This window comes from Pseudophryne corroboree, chromosome 3 (genome assembly GCF_028390025.1).
Source record: "Pseudophryne corroboree isolate aPseCor3 chromosome 3, aPseCor3.hap2, whole genome shotgun sequence".
NCBI lineage: Eukaryota > Metazoa > Chordata > Amphibia > Anura > Myobatrachidae > Pseudophryne > Pseudophryne corroboree.
Window position 1 is genome coordinate 85,964,284 of NC_086446.1, and position 22,037 is coordinate 85,986,320.

The 22,037-nt window shown below is 49.3% G+C and overlaps 1 protein-coding gene across 1 annotated transcript in view; it reads left to right on the forward strand.

Moving 5' to 3' along the window:
• LOC135057193 (zinc finger protein 569-like) overlaps positions 1-22,037 on the forward strand; it is a 150,030-nt gene that overhangs the window by 1,571 nt on the left and 126,422 nt on the right. Inside the window, exons 2-3 of the mRNA XM_063963089.1 lie at positions 20,271-20,420; positions 21,213-21,404. Coding sequence (XP_063819159.1) covers positions 20,343-20,420; positions 21,213-21,404 — 270 coding nt within the window. The 5' untranslated portion in view covers positions 20,271-20,342. The remainder of the gene's footprint in view (positions 1-20,270; positions 20,421-21,212; positions 21,405-22,037) is intronic.

The window sequence follows — 22,037 nt, forward strand, 5'->3', positions numbered from 1 at the left end:
GCTGTTGTGGTTTAGGGTGATCCGCTATAACATGCAGGCAACGTCAGGGGTGTATCTAGGGGTTAGTGCGCCCCTGGCAAAGTAAGGGACTGGCACCCCCCCATATTTGAAATAGTGAAGGTGCGTGTGCCAAAAAAAGATTGTCGTCTTGTCGGGAAGGGACATGGCCACACAATAGTACCAATTCAAATTACGCCACATAGTATTTCCCCTTTTTCTCTATCGTCCTAGTGGATGCTGGGGTTCCTGAAAGGACCATGGGGAATAGCGGCTCCGCAGGAGACAGGGCACAAAAAGTAAAGCTTTTCCAGATCAGGTGGTGTGCACTGGCTCCTCCCCCTATGACCCTCCTCCAGACTCCAGTTAGATTTTTGTGCCCGGCCGAGAAGGGTGCAATCTAGGTGGCTCTCCTAAAGAGCTGCTTAGAAAAAGTTTAGCTTAGGTTTTTTATTTTACAGTGAGTCCTGCTGGCAACAGGATCACTGCAACGAGGGACTTAGGGGAGAAGAAGTGAACTCACCTGCGTGCAGGATGGATTGGCTTCTTGGCTACTGGACATCAGCTCCAGAGGGACGATCACAGGTACAGCCTGGATGGTCACCGGAGCCGCGCCGCCGGCCCCCTTGCAGATGCTGAAGTCAGAAGAGGTCCAGAATCGGCGGCTGAAGACTCCTGCAGTCTTCTAAAGGTAGCGCACAGCACTGCAGCTGTGCGCCATTTTCCTCTCAGCACACTTCACACGCAGTCACTGAGGGTGCAGGGCGCAGGGCGCTGGGGGGGGGCGCCCTGGGAGGCAAATGTAACCTATATAAAGGCTAAAAATACCTCACATATAGCCCCCAGAGGCTATATGGAGATATTTAACCCCTGCCTGGATTCACTAAATAGCGGGAGACGAGCCCGCCGGAAAAGGGGCGGGGCCTATCTCCTCAGCACACGGCGCCATTTCCTCTCACAGCTCCGCTGGTCAGGACGGCTCCCAGGTCTCTCCCCTGCACTGCACTACAGAAACAGGGTAAAACAGAGAGGGGGGGCAAATTTATGGCGATATTTTGATATATATAAAGCAGCTATAAGGGAGCACTTATTATAAGGCTATCCCTGTTATATATAGCGCTTTTGGTGTGTGCTGGCAAACTCTCCCTCTGTCTCCCCAAAGGGCTAGTGGGTCCTGTCTTCGTTAGGAGCATTCCCTGTGTGTCTGCTGTGTGTCGGTACGTGTGTGTCGACATGTATGAGGACGATATTGGTGTGGAGGCGGAGCAATTGCCAAATATGAGGATGTCACCCCCTAGGGAGTCGAGACCAGAATGGATGCCTTTATTTATGGAACTACGGGATAGTGTCAACACGCTAAAGCAGTCGTTTGACGACATGAGACGGCCGGACAATCAATTAGTGCCTGTCCAGGCGACTCAAACACCGTCAGGGGCTGTGAAACGCCCTTTGCCTCAGTCGGTCGACACAGACCCAGACACAGGCACTGACTCCAGTGGTGACGGTGACGAATCAACCGTATTTTCCAGTAGGGCCACACGTTATATGATTTTGGCAATGAAGGAGGCATTACATTTAGCTGATACTACAGGTACCACTAAACAGGGTATTATGTGGGGTGTGAAAAAACTACCTATAGTTTTTCCTGAATCAGAAGAATTAAATGACGTGTGTAATGAAGCGTGGGTTGCCCCTGATAAAAAGCTGATAATTTCAAAGAAATTATTGGCATTATACCCTTTCCCGCCAGAGGTTAGGGAGCGCTGGGAAACACCTCCTAGGGTGGACAAGGCGCTAACACGCTTATCTAAACAAGTGGCGTTACCCTCTCCTGAGACGGCCGCACTTAAAGATCCATCAGATAGGAGGATGGAAAATATCCAAAAAAGTATATACACACATGCAGGTGTTATACTACGACCAGCTATAGCGACTGCCTGGATGTGCAGTGCTGGGGTAGTTTGGTCAGAGTCCCTGATTGAAAATATTGATACCCTGGACAGGGACAATATTTTACTGTCATTAGAACAAATAAAGGATGCATTTCTTTATATGCGTGATGCACAGAGGGATATCTGCACACTGGCATCACGGGTAAGTGCTATGTCCATTTCGGCCAGAAGAGCTTTATGGACGCGACAGTGGACAGGCGATGCGGATTCAAAACGACATATGGAAGTTTTGCCGTATAAAGGGGAGGAGTTATTTGGAGTCGGTCTATCAGATTTGGTGGCCACGGCTACAGCCGGGAAATCCACCTTTCTACCTCAAGTCACTCCCCAACAGAAAAAGGCACCGACTTTTCAACCGCAGCCCTTTCGTTCCTTTAAAAATAAGAGAGCAAAGGGCTATTCATATCTGCCACGAGGCAGAGGTCGAGGGAAGAGACAGCAACAGGCAGCTCCTTCCCAGGAACAGAAGCCTTCCCCGGCTTCTACAAAAGCCTCAGCATGACGCTGGGGCTTCTCAAGCGGACTCGGGGACGGTGGGTGGTTGTCTCAAAAATTACAGCGCGCAGTGGGCTCACTCGCAGGTAGATCCCTGGATCCTGCAGATAATATCTCAGGGGTACAGGTTGGAATTAGAGACAGATCCACCTCGCCGTTTCCTGAAGTCTGCTTTACCAACGTCCCCCTCCGAAAGGGAGACGGTTTTGGAAGCCATTCACAAGCTGTACTCTCAGCAGGTGATAGTCAAGGTACCTCTTCTACAACAAGGGAAGGGGTATTATTCCACTCTTTTTGTGGTACCGAAGCCGGATGGCTCGGTAAGGCCTATTCTAAATCTGAAGTCCTTGAACCTGTACATAAAGAAGTTCAAGTTCAAGATGGAGTCACTCAGAGCAGTGATAGCGAACCTGGAAGAGGGGGACTTTATGGTATCCTTGGACATCAAGGATGCGTATCTCCACGTTCCAATTTACCCCTCACACCAGGGGTACCTCAGGTTCGTTGTACAAAACTGTCACTATCAGTTTCAGACGCTGCCGTTCGGATTGTCCACGGCACCTCGGGTCTTTACAAAGGTAATGGCCGAGATGATGATTCTTCTTCGAAGAAAAGGCATATTAATTATCCCATACTTGGACGATCTCCTAATAAGGGCAAGGTCCAGAGAACAGCTAGAGATGGGATTAGCACTGTCGCAAGAAGTGCTAAAACAGCACGGGTGGATTCTGAATATTCCAAAATCCCAGTTAATGCCGACAACTCGTCTGCTGTTCCTAGGGATGATTCTGGACACGGTTCAGAAAAAGGTTTTTCTCCCGGAGGAAAAAGCCAAGGAGTTATCCGAGCTTGTCAGGAACCTCCTAAAACCAGGAAAGGTGTCTGTACATCAATGCACAAGAGTCCTGGGAAAAATGGTGGCTTCTTACGAAGCAATTCCATTCGGCAGATTCCACGCAAGAATTTTCCAAAGGGATCTGTTGGACAAATGGTCAGGGTCGCATCTTCAGATGCACCTGCGGATAACCCTGTCTCCAAGGACAAGGGTGTCTCTTCTGTGGTGGTTGCAGAGTGCTCATCTATTGGAGGGCCGCAGATTCGGCATACAGGATTGGATCCTGGTGACCACGGACGCCAGCCTGAGAGGCTGGGGAGCAGTCACACAAGGAAGAAACTTCCAGGGAGTATGGACGAGCCTGGAAACGTCTCTTCACATAAACATTCTGGAACTAAGAGCAATATACAATGCTCTAAGCCAGGCAGAACCTCTGCTTCAGGGAAAACCGGTGTTGATCCAGTCGGACAACATCACGGCAGTCGCCCATGTGAACAGACAGGGCGGCACAAGAAGCAGGAGTGCAATGGCAGAAGCTGCAAGGATTCTTCGCTGGGCAGAGAATCATGTGATAGCACTGTCAGCAGTGTTCATCCCGGGAGTGGACAACTGGGAAGCAGACTTCCTCAGCAGACACGATCTTCACCCGGGAGAGTGGGGACTTCATCCAGAAGTCTTCCACTTGCTGGTAACCCGTTGGGAAAGACCAATGGTGGACATGATGGCGTCTCGCCTCAACAAAAAACTGGACAGGTATTGCGCCAGGTCAAGAGATCCGCAGGCAATAGCTGTGGACGCGCTGGTAACGCCTTGGGTGTACCAGTCGGTGTATGTGTTTCCTCCTCTGCCTCTCATACCAAAAGTATTGAGAATTATACGGCAAAGAGGCGTAAGGACGATACTAGTGGTTCCGGATTGGCCAAGAAGGACTTGGTACCCGGAACTTCAAGAGATGATCACGGAAGATCCGTGGCCTCTACCTCTAAGGAGGGACTTGCTTCAGCAGGGTCCCTGTCTGTTTCAAGACTTACCGCGGCTGCGTTTGACGGCATGGCGGTTGAACGCCGGATCCTAAAGGAAAAAGGCATGCCGGAAGAAGTCATTCCTACTTTGATTAAAGCAAGGAAGGAAGTAACCGTGCAACATTATCACCGAATTTGGCGAAAATATGTTGCGTGGTGCGAAGATCGGAGTGCTCCGACGGAGGAATTTCAACTGGGTCGATTCCTACATTTCCTGCAATCAGGATTGTCTATGGGTCTCAAATTGGGATCTATTAAGGTTCAAATTTCGGCCCTGTCTATTTTCTTTCAAAAAGAATTGGCTTCAGTCCCTGAAGTCCAGACCTTTGTTAAGGGAGTGCTACATATACAGCCTCCTGTGGTGCCTCCAGTGGCACCGTGGGATCTCAATGTGGTTTTGGACTTTCTAAAATCTCATTGGTTTGAACCACTAAAGAAGGTGGATTTGAAATATCTCACATGGAAAGTGACCATGCTTCTAGCCCTGGCTTCGGCCAGGAGAGTGTCAGAACTGGCAGCTTTATCTTACAAAAGCCCATATCTGATTTTCCATTCGGACAGGGCAGAACTGCGGACTCGTCCGCATTTTCTCCCTAAGGTGGTGTCAGCATTTCATCTGAACCAGCCTATTGTAGTGCCTGCGGCTACAAGTGACTTGGAGGACTCCAAGTTACTGGACGCTGTCAGAGCATTAAAAATATATATTGCAAGGACAGCTGGAGTCAGAAAATCTGACTCGTTGTTTATATTGTATGCACCCAACAAGATGGGTGCTCCTGCGTCTAAGCAGACGATTGCTCGTTGGATCTGTAGCACAATCCAACTTGCACATTCTGTGGCAGGCCTGCCACAGCCTAAATCTGTAAAGGCCCACTCCACAAGGAAGGTGGGCTCATCTTGGGCGGCTGCCCGAGGGGTCTCGGCATTACAACTTTGCCGAGCAGCTACGTGGTCAGGGGAGAACACGTTTGTAAAATTTTACAAATTTGATACTCTGGCTAAGGAGGACCTGGAGTTCTCTCATTCGGTGCTGCAGAGTCATCCGCACTCTCCCGCCCGTTTGGGAGCTTTGGTATAATCCCCATGGTCCTTTCAGGAACCCCAGCATCCACTAGGACGATAGAGAAAATAAGATTTTACTTACCGATAAATCTATTTCTCGGAGTCCGTAGTGGATGCTGGGCGCCCATCCCAAGTGCGGATTATCTGCAATAATTGTACATAGTTATTGTTAACTAATTCGGGTTATTGTTGAAGGAAGCCATCTTTCAGAGGCTCCGCTGTTATCATACTGTTAACTGGGTTTAGATCACAAGTTGTACGGTGTGATTGGTGTGGCTGGTATGAGTCTTACCCGGGATTCAAAATCCTCCCTTATTGTGTACGCTCGTCCGGGCACAGTACCTAACTGGAGTCTGGAGGAGGGTCATAGGGGGAGGAGCCAGTGCACACCACCTGATCTGGAAAAGCTTTACTTTTTGTGCCCTGTCTCCTGCGGAGCCGCTATTCCCCATGGTCCTTTCAGGAACCCCAGCATCCACTACGGACTCCGAGAAATAGATTTATCGGTAAGTAAAATCTTATTATTAATGTCACGCTATACAGTAGCACCCCTTATCAGCATCATACTGGCGCATGAGGGGCCCACCAGGGAAGTGCAGTGGTAGGGGGACCATTCTTAGGGTTGTAGCCAAATGTATAATTCAATTTCACTGTCTGGAATGTAATCTATAGAGGAGGGGGTGGGCCCTCAGGCAGTGGGGCTCACTGGGGTTTTCCCCTGTCGGCCAGTCTGACCCTGCTACTTATACACATTGTGCCACACAGTAGTAGTACCCATTACACATTATGCCCACAGTAGTAGTGCTTCTTAGATATTACTGCAACACAATAGTAGTGCCCCTTATACATTATGCCCACAGTAGTGGTGCCCCTTACATATTACTGCCACACAGTAGTACTCCTTTCACAATATGCTCACTCCGGTATCCGATCTCTAGGTTGACCACACTTTGGTCGACATGCATTAGGTCGACCACTATTGGTCGACATGCATTAGGTCTACATGGTTACTAGGTCGACATGAGTTTTTCACAATTTTTTTGCATTTCTCTAACGTCCTAAGTGGATGCTGGGGACTCCGTAAGGACCATGGGGAATAGCGGCTCCGCAGGAGACTGGGCACATCTAAAGAAAGCTTTAGGACTAACTGGTGTGCACTGGCTCCTCCCCCTATGACCCTCCTCCAAGCCTCAGTTAGGATACTGTGCCCGGACGAGCGTACACAATAAGGAAGGATTTTGAATCCCGGGTAAGACTCATACCAGCCACACCAATCACACCGTATAACCTGTGATCTGAACCCAGTTAACAGCATGATAACAGAGGAGCCTCTGAAAGATGGCTCACAACAATAATAACCCGATTTTTGTAACAATAACTATGTACAAGTATTGCAGACAATCCGCACTTGGGATGGGCGCCCAGCCTCAGTTAGATTTATGTGCCCGACGAGAAGGGTGCACACTAGGGGCTCTCCTGAGCTTCTTAGTGAAAGTTTTAGTTTAGGTTTGTTATTTTCAGTGAGACCTGCTGGCAACAGGCTCACTGCATCGTGGGACTATGGGGAGAAGAAGCGAACTCACCTGACTGCAGAGTGGATTGGGCTTCTTGGCTACTGGACATTAGCTCCAGAGGGACGATCACAGGTTCAGCCTGGATGGGTCCCGGAGCCGCGCCGCCGGCCCCCTTACAGAGCCAGAAGAGCGAAGAGGTCCGGAAAAATCGGCGGCAGAAGACGTTCCTGTCTTCAATAAGGTAGCGCACAGCACTGCAGCTGTGCGCCATTGCTCTCAGCACACTTCACACTCCGGTCACTGAGGGTGCAGGGCGCTGGGGGGGAGCGCCCTGAGACGCAATACAACATGTTTAAACCTTATATGGCTAAAGAAATACATCACATATAGCTCCTGGGCTATATGGATGCATTTCACCCCTGCCAGTTTTCCTAAAAAAAAAAAGCGGGAGAAAAGGCCGCCGTGAAGGGGGCGGAGCCTATCTCCTCAGCACACAAGCGCCATTTTCCCTCACAGCTCCGTTGGAGGGAAGCTCCCTGGCTCTCCCCTGCAGTCACTACACTACAGAAAGGGTTAAAAAAGAGAGGGGGGCACTAATTAGGCGCAGTATTAACTATACAGCAGCTATAAGGGGAAAAACACTTATATAAGGTTATCCCTGTATATATATAGCGCTCTGGTGTGTGCTGGCAAACTCTCCCTCTGTCTCCCCAAAGGGCTAGTGGGGTCCTGTCCTCTATCAGAGCATTCCCTGTGTGTGTGCTGTGTGTCGGTACGTTTGTGTCGACATGTATGAGGAGAAAAATGATGTGGAGACGGAGCAGAGTGTCTGTAACAGTGATGTCACCACCTAGGGGGTCGACACCTGAGTGGATGTACTGTTGAAAATTACGTGACAGTGTCAGCTCTGTATAAAAAAAACAGTGGTTGACATGAGACAGCCGGCTACTCAGCTTGTGCCTGTCCAGACGTCTCATAGGGTGTCAGGGGCTTTAAAGCGCCCGTTACCTCAGATGGCAGATACAGACGCCGACACGGATACTGACTCCTGTGTCGACGGTGAAGAGACAACCGTGATTTCCAGTAGGGCCACACGTTACATGATTGAGACAATGGAAAATGTTTTATACATTTCTGATAATACGAGTACCACCAAAAAGGGGTATTATGTTCGGTAAGGGAAAAACTACCTGTAGTTTTCCTGAATCTGAGAAATAAAATGAGGTGTGTGATGATGCGTGGGTTTCCCCCCGATAACAATTGATAATTTCTTAAAAAGTATTGGCTGTATACCCTTTCCCGCCAGAGGTTAGGGTGCGTTGGGAAACACCCCCTAGGGGGGATAAGGCGCTCACACGCTTGTAAGAACAAGGGCTCTACCCTCTCATGAGATGGCCGCCCTTAAGGATCCTGCTGATAGAAAGCAGGAGGGTATCCAAAAATGTATTCACACACATACTGGTGTTATACTGCGACCAGCAATCGCCTCAGCCTGGATGTGCAGTGCTGGGTTGGCGTGGTCGGATTCCCTGACTGGAAATATTGATATCCTAGATAAGGATAGTATATTATTGCCTATAGAGCATTTAAAAGATGCATTTCTATATATGCAGGATGCACAGCGGAATAATTGCCGACTGGCATCAAGTATAAGTGCGTTGTCCAATTCTACCAGTAAAATGGTCAGGTGATGCGGATTCCAAACGGCATTTGGAAGTATTGCCTTTGAAAGGGGACATTTGGGGTCAGTCTTTTAGACCTGGTGGCCATGGCAACAACTGGGAAATCCACGTTTGTACCCCAGGTCGCCTCTCAAAATAAGACGCCGTATTATCAGGCGCAGTCCTTTGTTGGCAAGCGGACAAAAGGTTCCTCTTTTCTGCTCGTGACAGAGGGAGAGGAAAAAAGGCTGAAGAGATTACCCAGTTCCCAGGAACAGAAATCCTTTCCCGCCTCTGCAAAGCCCTCAGTATGACGCTAGGGCCTTACAAGCTCAGGCACGGTGGGGGCCCGTTCTCAATGAATTTCAGTGCGCAGTGGGCTCACTCGCAAGTAGACCCCTGGATCCTTCAGGTAATATCTCAAGGGTACATATTGAAATTCGAGACGTCTCCCCCTCGCCGTTTCCAAAGGTCGGCTTTACCGACGTCTCCCTCTGACAGGGAGGCAGTTTTGGAAGCCATTCACAAGCTGTATTCCCAGCAGGTGATAATCAAGGTACCCCTCCTGCAACAGGGAACGGGGTATTATTCCACACTATTGTGGTACCGAAGCCAGACGGCTCGGTGAGACCGATTCTAAATCTAAAATCTAAAATCTTTGAACACTTACATACAGAGGTTCAAATTCAAGATTGAGTCACTCAGAGCAGTGATTGCGAACCTGGAAGAAGGGGACTACATGATGTCTCGGGACATCAAGGATGCTTACCTTCATGTCAAAATTTACCCTTCTCACCAAGGGTACCTCAGGTTATGGTACAGAACTGTCACTATCAGTTCAGACGCTGCCGTAGGGATGGTCCACGACACCCCGGGTCTTTACCAAGGTAATGGCCGAAATGATATCCCTTCGAAGGAAGGGAATTTTAGTTATCCCTTACTTGGACGATTCCCTGATAAGGGTAAGATCCAGGGAACAGTTGGAAGTCGGTGTAGCACTATCTCAGGTAGTGTTGAGGCAGCACGATTGGATTCTCAATATTCCAAAATCGCAGCTGGTTCCGACGACTTGTCTTCTGTTTCCTAGGGATGTTCCTGGACACAGTCCAGAAAAAAGGTGTTTCTCCCGGAAGAGAAAGCCAGGGAGTTATCCGAGCTAGTCAGGAACCTCCTAAAATCGAACCAAGTCTCAGTGCATCAATGCACAAGGGTTCTGGGTAAAAATGGTGGCTTCCTACGAAGCAATCCCATTCGTTAGTTTCTACGCAAGAACTTTCCAGTGGAACCTACTGGACAAATGGTCCGGGTCGCATTTTCAGATGCATCAGCGGATAACCCTGTCACCAAGGACAAGGGTATCCATCCTGTGGTGGTTGCAGAGTGCTCATCTTCTAGAGGGCCGCAGATTCGGCATTCAGGACTGGGTCCTGGTGACCACGGATGCCAGCCTGCGAGGCTGGGGAGCAGTCACACAGGGAAGGAATATCCAGGGCTTAGGGTCAAGCCTGGATACATCACTTCACATAAATATCCTGAAGCTAAGGGCCATTTACAATGCTCTAAGCTTAGCAAGACCTCTGCTTCAAGGTCAGCCGGTATTGATCCAGTCGGACAACATCATGGCAGTCACCCACGTAAACAGACAGGGTGGCACAAGAAGCAGGAGGGCAATGGCAGAAGCTGCAGGGATTCTTCGCTGGGCGGAAAATCATGTGATAGCACTGTCAACAGTATTCATTCCGGGAGTGGACAACTGGGAAGCAGACTTCCTCAGCACGACCTCCACCCGGGAGAGTGGGGACTTCACCCAGAAGTCGTCCACATGATTAAAAAACTCGACAGGTATTGCGCCAGGTCAAGAGACCCTCAGGCAATAGTTGTAGACGCTCTGGTAACACCGTGGGTGTACCAGTCAGTGTAGGTGTTCCCTCCTCTGCCTCTCATACCCAAGGTACTGAGATTGATAAGATGGAGAGGAGAAAGCACATTGGTTTGAACCACTTAAATCTGTGGAGTTAAAATATCTCACATGGAAAGTGGTCATGCTGTTGGCCCTGGCCTGGGCCAGGCGCGTGTCAGAATTGGCGGCTTTATCCTGAAAAAGCCCTTATCTGATTTTCCACTCGTCCTCAGTTTCTCCCTAAGGTGGTTTCAGCGTCTCACCTGAACCAACCTATTGGTGGTGCCTGCGGCTACTAGGGACTTGGAGGCCTCCAAGTTGCTAGACGTTGTCAGTGCCCTGAAAATATATGTTTCCAGGACGGCTGAAGTCAGGAAATCTGACTCGCTGTTTATCCTGTGTGCACCCAACAAGCTGGGTGCTCCTGCTTCTAAGCAGACTATTGCTCGTTGGATTTGTAGTACAATTCAGCTTGCACATTCTGTGGCAGGCCTGCCACAGCCAAAAATCTGTAAATGCCCACTCCACAAGGAAGGTGGGCTCATCTTGGGCGGCTGCCCGAGGGGTCTCGGCTTTACAACTTTGCCGAGCAGCTACTTGGTCAGGAGCAAATACGTTTGTAAAATTCTACAAAATTGATATCCTGGCTGAGGAGGACCTGGAGTTCTCTCATTTGGTGCTGCAGAGTCATCCGCACTCTCCCGCCCGTTTGGGAGCTTTGGTATAATCCCCATGGTCCTTACGGAGTCCCCAGCATCCACTTAGGACGTTAGAGAAAATAAGAATTTACTTACCGATAATTCTATTTCTCATAGTCCGTAGTGGATGCTGGGCGCCCATCCCAAGTGCGGATTGTCTGCAATACTTGTACATAGTTATTGTTACAAAAATCGGGTTATTATTGTTGTGAGCCATCTTTCAGAGGCTCCTCTGTTATCATGCTGTTAACTGGGTTCAGATCACAGGTTATACGGTGTGATTGGTGTGGCTGGTATGAGTCTTACCCGGGATTCAAAATCCTTCCTTATTGTGTACGCTCGTCCGGGCACAGTATCCTAACTGAGGCTTGGAGGAGGGTCATAGGGGGAGGAGCCAGTGCACACCAGTTAGTCCTAAAGCTTTCTTTAGATGTGCCCAGTCTCCTGCGGAGCCGCTATTCCCCATGGTCCTTACGGAGTCCCCAGCATCCACTACGGACTATGAGAAATAGAATTATCGGTAAGTAAATTCTTATTTTTTCTCTTACGTCCTAGAGGATGCTGGGGACCCTGTAAGGACCATGGGGTATAGACGGGCTCCGCAGGAGACATGGGCACTATAAAGAACGTTTAGTATGGGTGTGCACTGGCTCCTCCCTCTATGCCCCTCCTCCAGACCTCAGTTAGATCCTGTGCCCAGAGGAGACTGGGTGCATTACAGGGAGCTCTCCTGAGTTTCTCTGTGTAAAGAATTTTGTTAGGTTTTTTATTTTCAGGGAGCACTGCTGGCAACAGACTCCCTGCATCGTGGGACTGAGGAGAGAGAAGCAGACCTACTTAAATGATAGGCTCTGCTTCTTAGGCTACTGGACACCATTAGCTCCAGAGGGAGTCGGAACACAGGTCTCACCCTGGAGTTCGTCCCGGAGCCGCGCCGCCGTCTTCCTCACAGAGCCGGAAGATAGAAGCCGGGTGAGTATGAGAAGAAAAGAAGACTTCAAGGCGGCAGAAGACTTCAGATCTTCCCCGCTGCGCGCCATTGCTCCCACACAAAACACACACAGAGCAGGCACAGATGGGTGCAGGGCGCAGGGGGGTGCACCCTGGGCAGCAATAAACTTCATGGATGGCATAATACAGTTTATTAGACTGCGGAGGCAGTAAATAAAATAACCCCCGCCATTTTATTTTTAAAATCAGAGCGGGACCGAAGCCCGCCGCTGGAGGGGCGGAGCTTAATCCCTCAGCACTAACCAGCGCCATTTTCTCCACAGAAGCTGCAGAGAATGCTTGCTCCCCGGACTCTCCCCTTTCTGAACGAGCTCAGAGGGCTAAAAAAGAGGAGGGGGGCACAATTACAGACGCAGTGAGTGGGAAAATCAGTGTTATGATATAAAAGCGCTATCTGGGTTTATTCCAATGTCAGTTTGGCGCTGGGTGTGTGCTGGTATACTCTCTGTATCTCCAAAGGGCCTCATTAGGGAATTGTCCCCTTATAGTTATATCCCGGTGTGTGTGGGGTGTCGGTACGTGTGTGTCGACATGTTTGAAGCGGAAGGCTCGTCCAAGGAGGAGGTGGAGCAGATGAGTGGTGAGTCCCCGTCGGTGGTGCCGACTCAGGATTGGATGGATATGTGGCACATGTTAAATGCAAGTGTAGCATCCTTACATAGGAGACTGGACAAAGCAGAGTCCAGGGAGACAGCAGGGGGTCAATCCACGGATTGGACCGACTCACAGGGCCCTTCGGGGTCTCAGAAGCGTCCCTTCTCACAAATAGTAGACACAGATACCAACACGGACTCTGACTCCAGTGTCGACTATGATGAAGCAAGATTGCACCCTAGGGTGACAAAAAGTATTCAATGTATGATTATTGCAATAAAGGATGTTTTGCATATCACTGATGAACCCTCTGTTCCCGACACGAGGGTACACATGTTTAAGGGAAAGAAGCAGGTAGTAAACTTTCCCCCATCTCATGAACTTAACGAGTTATGTGAAAAAGCTTGGGAAACTCCAGATAAGAGACTGCAGATTCCCAAAAGGGTTCTTATGGCGTACCCTTTCCCTACGCAGGACAGGGTACGTTGGGAATCCTCTCCTAGCGTGGACAAGACTTTAACACGCCTGTCCAAAAAGGTAGCACTGCCGTCTCCTGACACGGCGGCCCTCAAGGATCCTGCGGACCGCAAGCAGGAGACTACATTAAAGTCTATTTATACACATACTGGTACTTTGCTCAGACCGGCGATTGCGTCGGCATGGGTATGTAGCGCAGTGGCAGCTTGGACAGATACCCTGTCAGCTGACCTTGATACCCTAGATAGGGATACCATTTTGTTAACTTTAGCCCATATTAAAAACGCAGTCTTATATATGAGAGACGCTAAAAAAGAGACATTGGATTGCTGGGTTCCAGAGCCAATGCCATGGCTATTTCTGCCAGACGATCCTTATGGACCCGCCAGTGGACGGGTGATGCGGACTCAAAAAAGCATATGGAGGTTTTACCTTACAAAGGTGACGTGTTGTTTGGGGAGGGGCTTGCGGACCTGGTTTCCACAGCTACCGCGGGTAAATCTACCTTTTTACCTTTTGTTCCCCAACAGAAAAAATAAACTCCACAATATCAGATGCAGTCCTTTCGGTCGCATAAGTCCAGAAGAGGTCGGGGCTCCTCTTTCCTCGCCAGAGGTAAGGGTAGAGGTAAGAGAACACCTGCTTCGGCTAGTTCCCAGAAGCGGAAGTTCTCCCTGGCTTCCACTAAGTCCACCGCATGACGCCGGGGCTCCCCTACGGGACTCCGCACCGGTGGGGGCACGCCTTCGACTCTTCATACAATTTCCCTCGCCCAAGGATCCACGTCTGACCGAACCCAGACGTGGATCCTTGGGCGAGGGAAATTGTATCCCAGGGCTACAAGCTGGAATTCTAGGAGGTGCCCCCGCGCCGGTTTTTCAAGTCGGCCTTACCAGCTTCTTCCCCAGAGAGGGAAGTAGTGTTATCTGCAATTCAAACGCTGTGTCAACAGCAAGTGATCGTCAGGGTTCCCCTGAGCCAACAGGGAAAAGGATATTATTCGACTTTGTTTGTGGTCCCGAAGCCGGATGGTTCGGTCAGACCCATTTTAAATCTAAAATCCCTAAACCTGTACTTGAAAAGATTCAAGTTCAAGATGGAATCGCTCCGAGCTCTAATATCCAGCCTGGAAGGGGGGGGTTTTATGGTGTCACTAGACATAAAGGATGCTTACCTTCATGTCCCCATATATCCCTCTCATCACGAGTACCTGAGATTCGCGGTACAGGACTGTCATTACCAGGTTCAGACGTTGCCGTTTAAGCTTTCCACGGCCCCGAGGATTTTCACCAAGGTAATGGCGCAAATGATGGTGATCCTGCGAAGGCAGGGAGTCACAATTATCCCATACTTGGATGATCTCCTGATAAAGGCGAGATCAAGAGATCAATTGCTGAAGAACGCGTCGCTCTCCCTGAGAGTGCTCCAACAACACGGTTGGATTCTCAATCTGCCAAAGTCGCAATTGGTTCCAACAACTCGACTATCGTTCCTAGGCATGATACTGGACACGGAACGAAAGAAGGTTTTTCTCCCGTTGGAAAAAGCCCAGGACCTCCAGAACATGGTCAGAGACCTGCTAAAGCCAAAAAGAGTGTCAGTTCATCAATGCACTCGAGTTCTAGGAAAAATGGTGGCCTCATACGAGGCCATCCCCTTTGGCAGGTTTCATGCGAGGACGTTTCAATGGGACCTGCTGGACAAGTGATCCGGGTCCCATCTACAAATGCATCAAAAGATAACACTGTCCCCCAGGGCCAGGGTGTCTCTTCTATGGTGGCTGCAAAGTGCTCACCTTCTAGAGGGTCGCTGGTTCGGCATTCAGGACTGGGCTCTGGTAACCATGGACGCGAGCTTCCGAGGTTGGAGAGCAGTCACCCAAGGAAGGAATTTTCAGGGACTATGGTCAAGCCAGGAGTCCTGTCTGCACATAAACGTGCTGGAATTAAGGGCCATATACAATGGTCTTCTCCGCAACCTACCGGTTCTGATTCAATCAGACAATGTCACAGCCGTGGCTCATGTGAACCGCCAAGGCGGGACAAGGAGCAGGGTCGCAATGGCGGAAGCCACCAGGATTCTTCGCTGGGCGGAAAATCACGTAAGCGCTCTGTCAGCTGTCTTCATTCCGGGAGTGGACAACTGGGAAGCGGACTTCCTCAGCAGACACTATCTCCAACCAGGAGAGTGGGGACTTCATCAAGAAGTCTTTGCAGAGATAACGGGTCTCTGGGTAATTCCTCAAATAGACATGATGGCGTCGCGCCTCAACAAAAAGCTTCGGAGGTACTGTGCCAGGTCCCGGGATCCTCAGGCAGTAGCAGTAGACGCCCTGGTGACACCATGGGTGTTTCAGTCTGTCTATGTGTTTCCTCCTCTTCCCCTCATTGCAAAGGTTTTGAGGATAATAAGACAAAAAAGAGTACAGTCAATACTCATTGTTCCAGACTGGCCTCGAAGGGCCTGGTACTCGGATCTTCAGGAAATGCTCACAGAAGATCCTTGGTCCCTTCCTCTCAGGGACGACCTGTTGCAGCAGGGGCCCTGCATATTCCAAGAATTACCGCGGTTACGTTTGACGGCATGGCGGTTGAACGCCGAATCCTAGCTAGGAAAGGTATTCCGGAGGAGGTCATACCTACACTGATAAAGGCTAGGAAGGAGGTGACGGCGAAACATTATCACCGTATCTGGCGGAAATATGTCTCTTGGTGTGAAACCAAGAATGCTCCTACGGAAGATTTCCATCTTGGCCGTTTTCTCCACTTCCTACAGACAGGAGTGGATATGGGCCTAAAGTTAGGCTCTGTTAAGGTACAGATTTCGGCCCTATCTATATTCTTTCAGAAGGAATTGGCTTCTCTACCAGAAGTCCAGACTTTTGTAAAGGGAATGCTGCTTATCCAGCCTCCTTTTGTGCCCCCAGTGGCACCGTGGGACCTTAACGTGGTGTTAAGTTTCCTGAAATCTCACTGGTTTGAGCCTCTTCAAACGGTTGAATTAAAATTTCTCACGTGGAAGGTGGTCATGTTATTGGCCTTGGCATCTACAAGGCGGGTGTCCGAATTGGCGGCCTTGTCTCACAAGAGCCTCTACTTGATTTCTCATGTGGATAGAGCGGAGTTGAGGACTCGTCCTCAATTTCTACCTAAGGTGGTGACTTCATTTCATATGAACCAACCTATCGTGGTGACTGTGGTTACGAATGACTTGGAGGATTCCAGGTCCTTGGATGTAGCCAGGGCCTTAAAAATGTATGTAGCCCGAACGGCTAGGGTTAGGAAAACAGAGGCTCTGTTTGTCCTGTATGCGGCCAACAAGATTGGCACGCCTGCTTCAAAGCAGACTATTGCTCGCTGGATCTGTAACACAATTCAGCAGGCTTATTCTACGGCTGGATTGCCGGTTCCAAATTCGGTAAAGGCCCATTCCACTAGGAAGGTGGGCTCTTCTTGGGCGGCTGCCCGAGGCGTCTCGGCATTACAACTTTGCTGAGCAGCTACTTGGTCGGGTTCAAACAAGTTTGATACCCTGGCTGACGAGGACCTCGCATTTGCTCAGTCGGTGCTGCAGAGTCATCCGCACTCTCCCGCCCGATCTGGAGCTTTGGTATAAACGCCATGGTCCTTACGGAGTCCCCATCATCCTCTATGACAGGCATGTCCAAACTGCGGCCCTCCAGCTGTTGAGAAACTACACATCCCAGCATGCCCTGACACAGCTATTGCATTCTCTGACAGCAAAACTGTCAGGGCATGCTGGGATGTGTAGTTTCACAACAGTTAGAGGGCCGCAGTTTGGACATGCCTTCTCTAGGACGTAAGAGAAAATAAGATTTTAAACCTACCGGGAAATCTTTTTCTCCTAGTCCGTAGAGGATGATGGGCGCCCGTCCCAGTGCGGACTGGATCTGCAAGACTTGTATATAGTTATTGCTGACATAAGGGTTATGTTACAGTTAAGATCAGTCTTTGGCTGATACTGTTTTTGTTCTTACTGGTAACTGGTTGCATATTTCCAGGTTATACGGTATGCTTGGTGTGGGCTGGTATGAATCTTGCCCTTAGATTAACAAAATCCTTTCCTCATATTGCCCATCTCCTCTGGGCACAGTTCTCTAACTGAGGTCTGGAGGAGGGGCATAGAGGGAGGAGCCAGTGCACACCCATACTAAAAGTTCTTTATAGTGCCCATGTCTCCTGCGGAGCCCGTCTATACCCCATGGTCCTTACGGAGTCCCCAGCATCCTCTGCGGACTAGGAGAAAAAGATTTACCGGTAGGTTTAAAATCTTGTTTTTTAACTTTTTCATACTTTATGATCCACGTGGACTATAATTGGGAACAGTAACCTGTGCTGAGCACAGCGAGGGGACACTAATTGGGTGCACTAATTGGGGTTCCCGGTCACTCTGCAAAGAAAACAATACCAAAAACAAACAAAAAACACCACTCATGTCAAACTTGCTCATGTCAACCAGATGCTTGTGTCGACGTATTTTGTGTGTCGACTTAGTCACTGTCAACCTAAGTGTGGTCGACCTAAGTGTGGTTGACCCTATGAACCACACCCGCTCACACCGTAGCAGTGCCTTTTACATACTATGCCCAGTGGCGCAGAGAGAGGGGGGGGAGAGAGGGTACAAATTACCTGGGCCCCTGAAGGAGGGGCCCAATGGGGGCCCAGGCCAACCCCTCCTTTGATTAGGACATGCCCCCTGAAAATTACCTAGGCCCAGCCAGGTTCTCTACTGCCCTAGTTTGGAGGCATGCCATGCTCCTGTGAGTGCTTCTCATGTACTAGACACACCCCAAAGAGGTGGGGTCATGCCCCCGCATGCTGTGGTCACACCCCCTCCAGGGGGGCCCCAGAAAGTTGTTGTAGCGGGGCCCAGGATTTCTCTTGGCAGCCCTGACTATGCCTACAGAGTAGTAGTTTTCAGATGTTTGCTTGACAAAGTAAATAGAATTTGTTTCATCAGCACATCTTTAGTAATTCTGATTCCTACTGCAAATATGGCAATTGTATCCCAGATCACATAGCGAGTATGTTGCATGGAACTGCCACAGATGGTCCTATGTGAAAGTGTTTTACCCCAGTAAATGTACAGTACACCCTATGAATGTATAGTGTGTAGTATGACAACAGAACATCCTGTATAATGAGATTGATATGAAGGCAATCAGGAAGAGCTGTGCCCATCATCTTACTAGTAAAGAGTGGATGTTGAATTGAGCATCTATGACATACTACTCACCCTGGGCACAAGTGCTGCAGCATATGTCACTACCATATGCTAACAGTGCACTAAGGGTAACCCTGCCACAGTGACGCCCCATTGTGTGTGCTATCTCCTGGCCCCAAGCAGCACACTCTCACCTGTGACAGCGTTGCAGGCATTACCCTCTGCGGCGTCACCCTCTCTGTCGTATTCCTCGTCTTGGGGCTTCATCTTAGTTTTCTCATGGTCCCCGCCTCTCATATCCGGCACCAGAATACATCACTAATAACGAGCACTCTCCTCCGTGCATCGGCGGCTGTAGATCTGCCCAATAACTATTAGCCGCACACACCCCTTTTTGATGTTCCCGTCGCCGGCAGCAGTAAGGATGATGGTGTTAGTGGGAGGGACCAGAGAAAGGGAAGCACTGCCGGAGCGGGTCCTGGTGATTTTCAGAGATGGGGCCATGAGCAAGCCAATCACGGCTTATGGTACCATTTTTGAAATGGGCTAAGTGTGCCACTACTGCACTCTGCATTAATGGCAGACAGGAACTGGATCTTCCAGGATGCAGGCCCGCCGCCATGCCCCTCTGAAACCAGGATGTACCGAACACACCAGGTGATTCTACCCTCTGGCCGTGGGTGGCACTGCTGGCCAGCGCCCCCTCTTTGGCCAGTACCTCTGGTGAGTGCCATCCTGGCCAAGGGGTAGATACACCTCTGGGCAACGCACATGTAGAGCCTACTACTGTCTAGACTTCGGGTGCCTGGTATGGACTTAAGCCATTTACATAAGAACATAGGTTAAGATGTAATAACGTGACGAGCCAAATGTGCTAGATGTGGTGCAGTGTACACGTGTATTCAAATCTAAAATGTAGTAAAGCAGATAACATAGAGCACTAGGCTACTTGACTACAGGACCTGCAGAGGTGGCCAGAGCTATATATAAACAGCAATGTCCAACAACAGGCAGTGGGGGTAATTCAGACCTGATCGCACGCTAGCGTTTTTTGCAGTGCTGCGATCAGATCAAAACTGCTTATGCAATGCACAGGCGCATCGCACGGGTACAAAGCGGATTGTTGCTGTACAACGGGTTTTATGAAGAATCCATTCGCACAGCCGATCGCTAGGAGATTGACAGGAAGAAGGCGTTTATGGGTATCAACTGACCGTTTTCAGGGAGTTGTTGGAAAAACGCAGGCGTGTCCAAGCGTTTGCAGGGCGGGTGTCTGACGTCAATTCCGGGCCCGGACAGGCTGAAGTGGCTGAGTAAGTTCTGGTCAACTCAGAAACTGCACAAATATTTTTTGTACCGCCCAGCTGCACATGCGATCGCACACTTGCACTGCTAAAATACATTCCCCTGTAGGCGGCGACTATCTGATTGGAGCGCTGCAAAAAATTGCTAGCGAGCAATCAGATCCAGTATTCTAAAATTAGTAAACCCTGTGGCAATTGGATGTGGCTTTTATGGCCTTCCACACAAATGTGCGATTAATTCAATTAATGAAAACCAATTGAGACCAATTTTCCCCCAAACACCCAGTTCAGGCAATCACAACAAATGATAAGTGAAGCATGTAGAGCCAAGTATTTGTCCAAGATTTGTGGCCCAAGTAGTGGTGGTGTAACCTTCAGCAATATGGCATTGTGTGATAGTCTCTGAGGAGTCTCCTATAGCTGGGTCAGAGGAACTTCTGACAAACCCTGACCAGTGCTCTACAGCTCAGCGAAAAGAGGAGGACTTACTGGTCACTCAGTGTTTCATACCTGAATATGTGACGTGTGCTCTGTGGTGTTTACTATAATTATATTTATTCCTAGGCAATTGAACTGAGATAGCTGGAGTCCTACTAGAAGTCACTTGAGGATGAAACGCAACCTGATTCACTGAGGATGGACAAGGACAGGAGTCACATGACTGAGAGGATACTAAATCTCACTTTGGAGATCATCTACCTGCTAACTGGGGAGGTGAGGGAGTCTCGGAATGTCACAGTGACATCACTCGTATCTCTATTACTAACAGGGACATGACTGGGGAGGTCAGGAAGTCTGGGAGTGTCACAGTGACATCACTCTTATACCTATTACTAACACAGGGACCTGACTGGGGAGGTGAGGGAGTCTGGGAATGTCACAGTGACACCACTCTTATCTCTATTACTAACACAGGGACCTGACAGGGGAGGTGAAGGGTTCAGGTGTATCTTAGTGAATGCACAAATATCGTTATTAATATCACAGGGACCGAACAGGAGAGGTGAGCAGTTCTTGGAATTTAATTGTGAAATTATTTGGGTTTCTGAGAGTCTCCATCCCTTGCGATTCTGTTCTCTGGGATGCACAACCTGTTGGAAGCATTCAGTAACTGTTTTGTATATCAGGAATATACATTTGGATGTAGCCAGCTATTCATTTTTTTTTTGTGGCCATATGATTTTGGGAGCTCCTGTTATGGAAACAATTGTATTAAAGTCTTACAGTGTACATCCTGCTGCTTCTGCCATCTTCAGTGGGCGCCTGTCCTAAGTCCTCTCTTGTGTCCAGCTCCCGCTACATCATTTTGCGGATTGCACTACAGTGTTCAAGGCAGATGATGTATTTTAGGGGCCATACACAGAGGAATCACTGATAATGCATTGAGCTTGTGGATGTACATGTTTAGAATAGGATTGTTACTGGGGGGTTTTCCAACTCATTAAATACCCATAAATCTACATATGTAGATTTTTCATTCATTTTATTATTGATATAATTACACAGGATTACACAGTAGTGAAGAATACAACTGTTGAGAATGTGACCCCCAGTAACCGTTCCTGTGTGTCAGGAAGACTGAGCAGGACCCATCGCCCCATCACGGACCCTCCACCTCACTCACTGATACATCGGAGAGACAATGAGCAGAAGATCCTGGAACTCACCAATAAGATCATTCAGCTGCTGACTGGAGAGGTGACTGCTGGGAATGGGGCATTATACAGTAACACCAGGGGAGGTGTCTGGGTGATGACTGGAAAGGTGACTGCTGGGAATGGGGCATTATACAGTAACACCAGGGGAGGTGTCTGGGTGATGACTGGAGAGGTGACTGCTGGGAATGGGGCATTATACAGTAACACCAGGGGAGGTGTCTGGGTGATGACTGGAGAGGTGACTGCTGGGAATGGGGCATTATACAGTAACACCAGGGGAGGTGTCTGGGTGATGACTGGAGAGGTGACTGCTGGGAATGGGGCATTATACAGTAACATCAGGGGAGTGTCTGGGTGATGACTGGAGAGGTGACTGCTGGGAATGGGGCATTATACAGTAACACCAGGGGAGGTGTCTGGGTGATGACTGGAGAGGTGACTGCTGGGAATGGGACATTATACAGTAACACCAGGGGAGGTGTCTGGGTGATGACTGGAGAGGTGACTGCTGGGAATGGGGCATTATACAGTAACAACAGGGGAGGTGTCTGGGTGATGACTGGAGAGGTGACTGCTGGGAATGGGACATTATACAGTAACACCAGTGGAGGTGTCTGGGTAATGACTGGAGAGGTGACTGCTGGGAATGGGGCATTATACAGTAACACCAGGG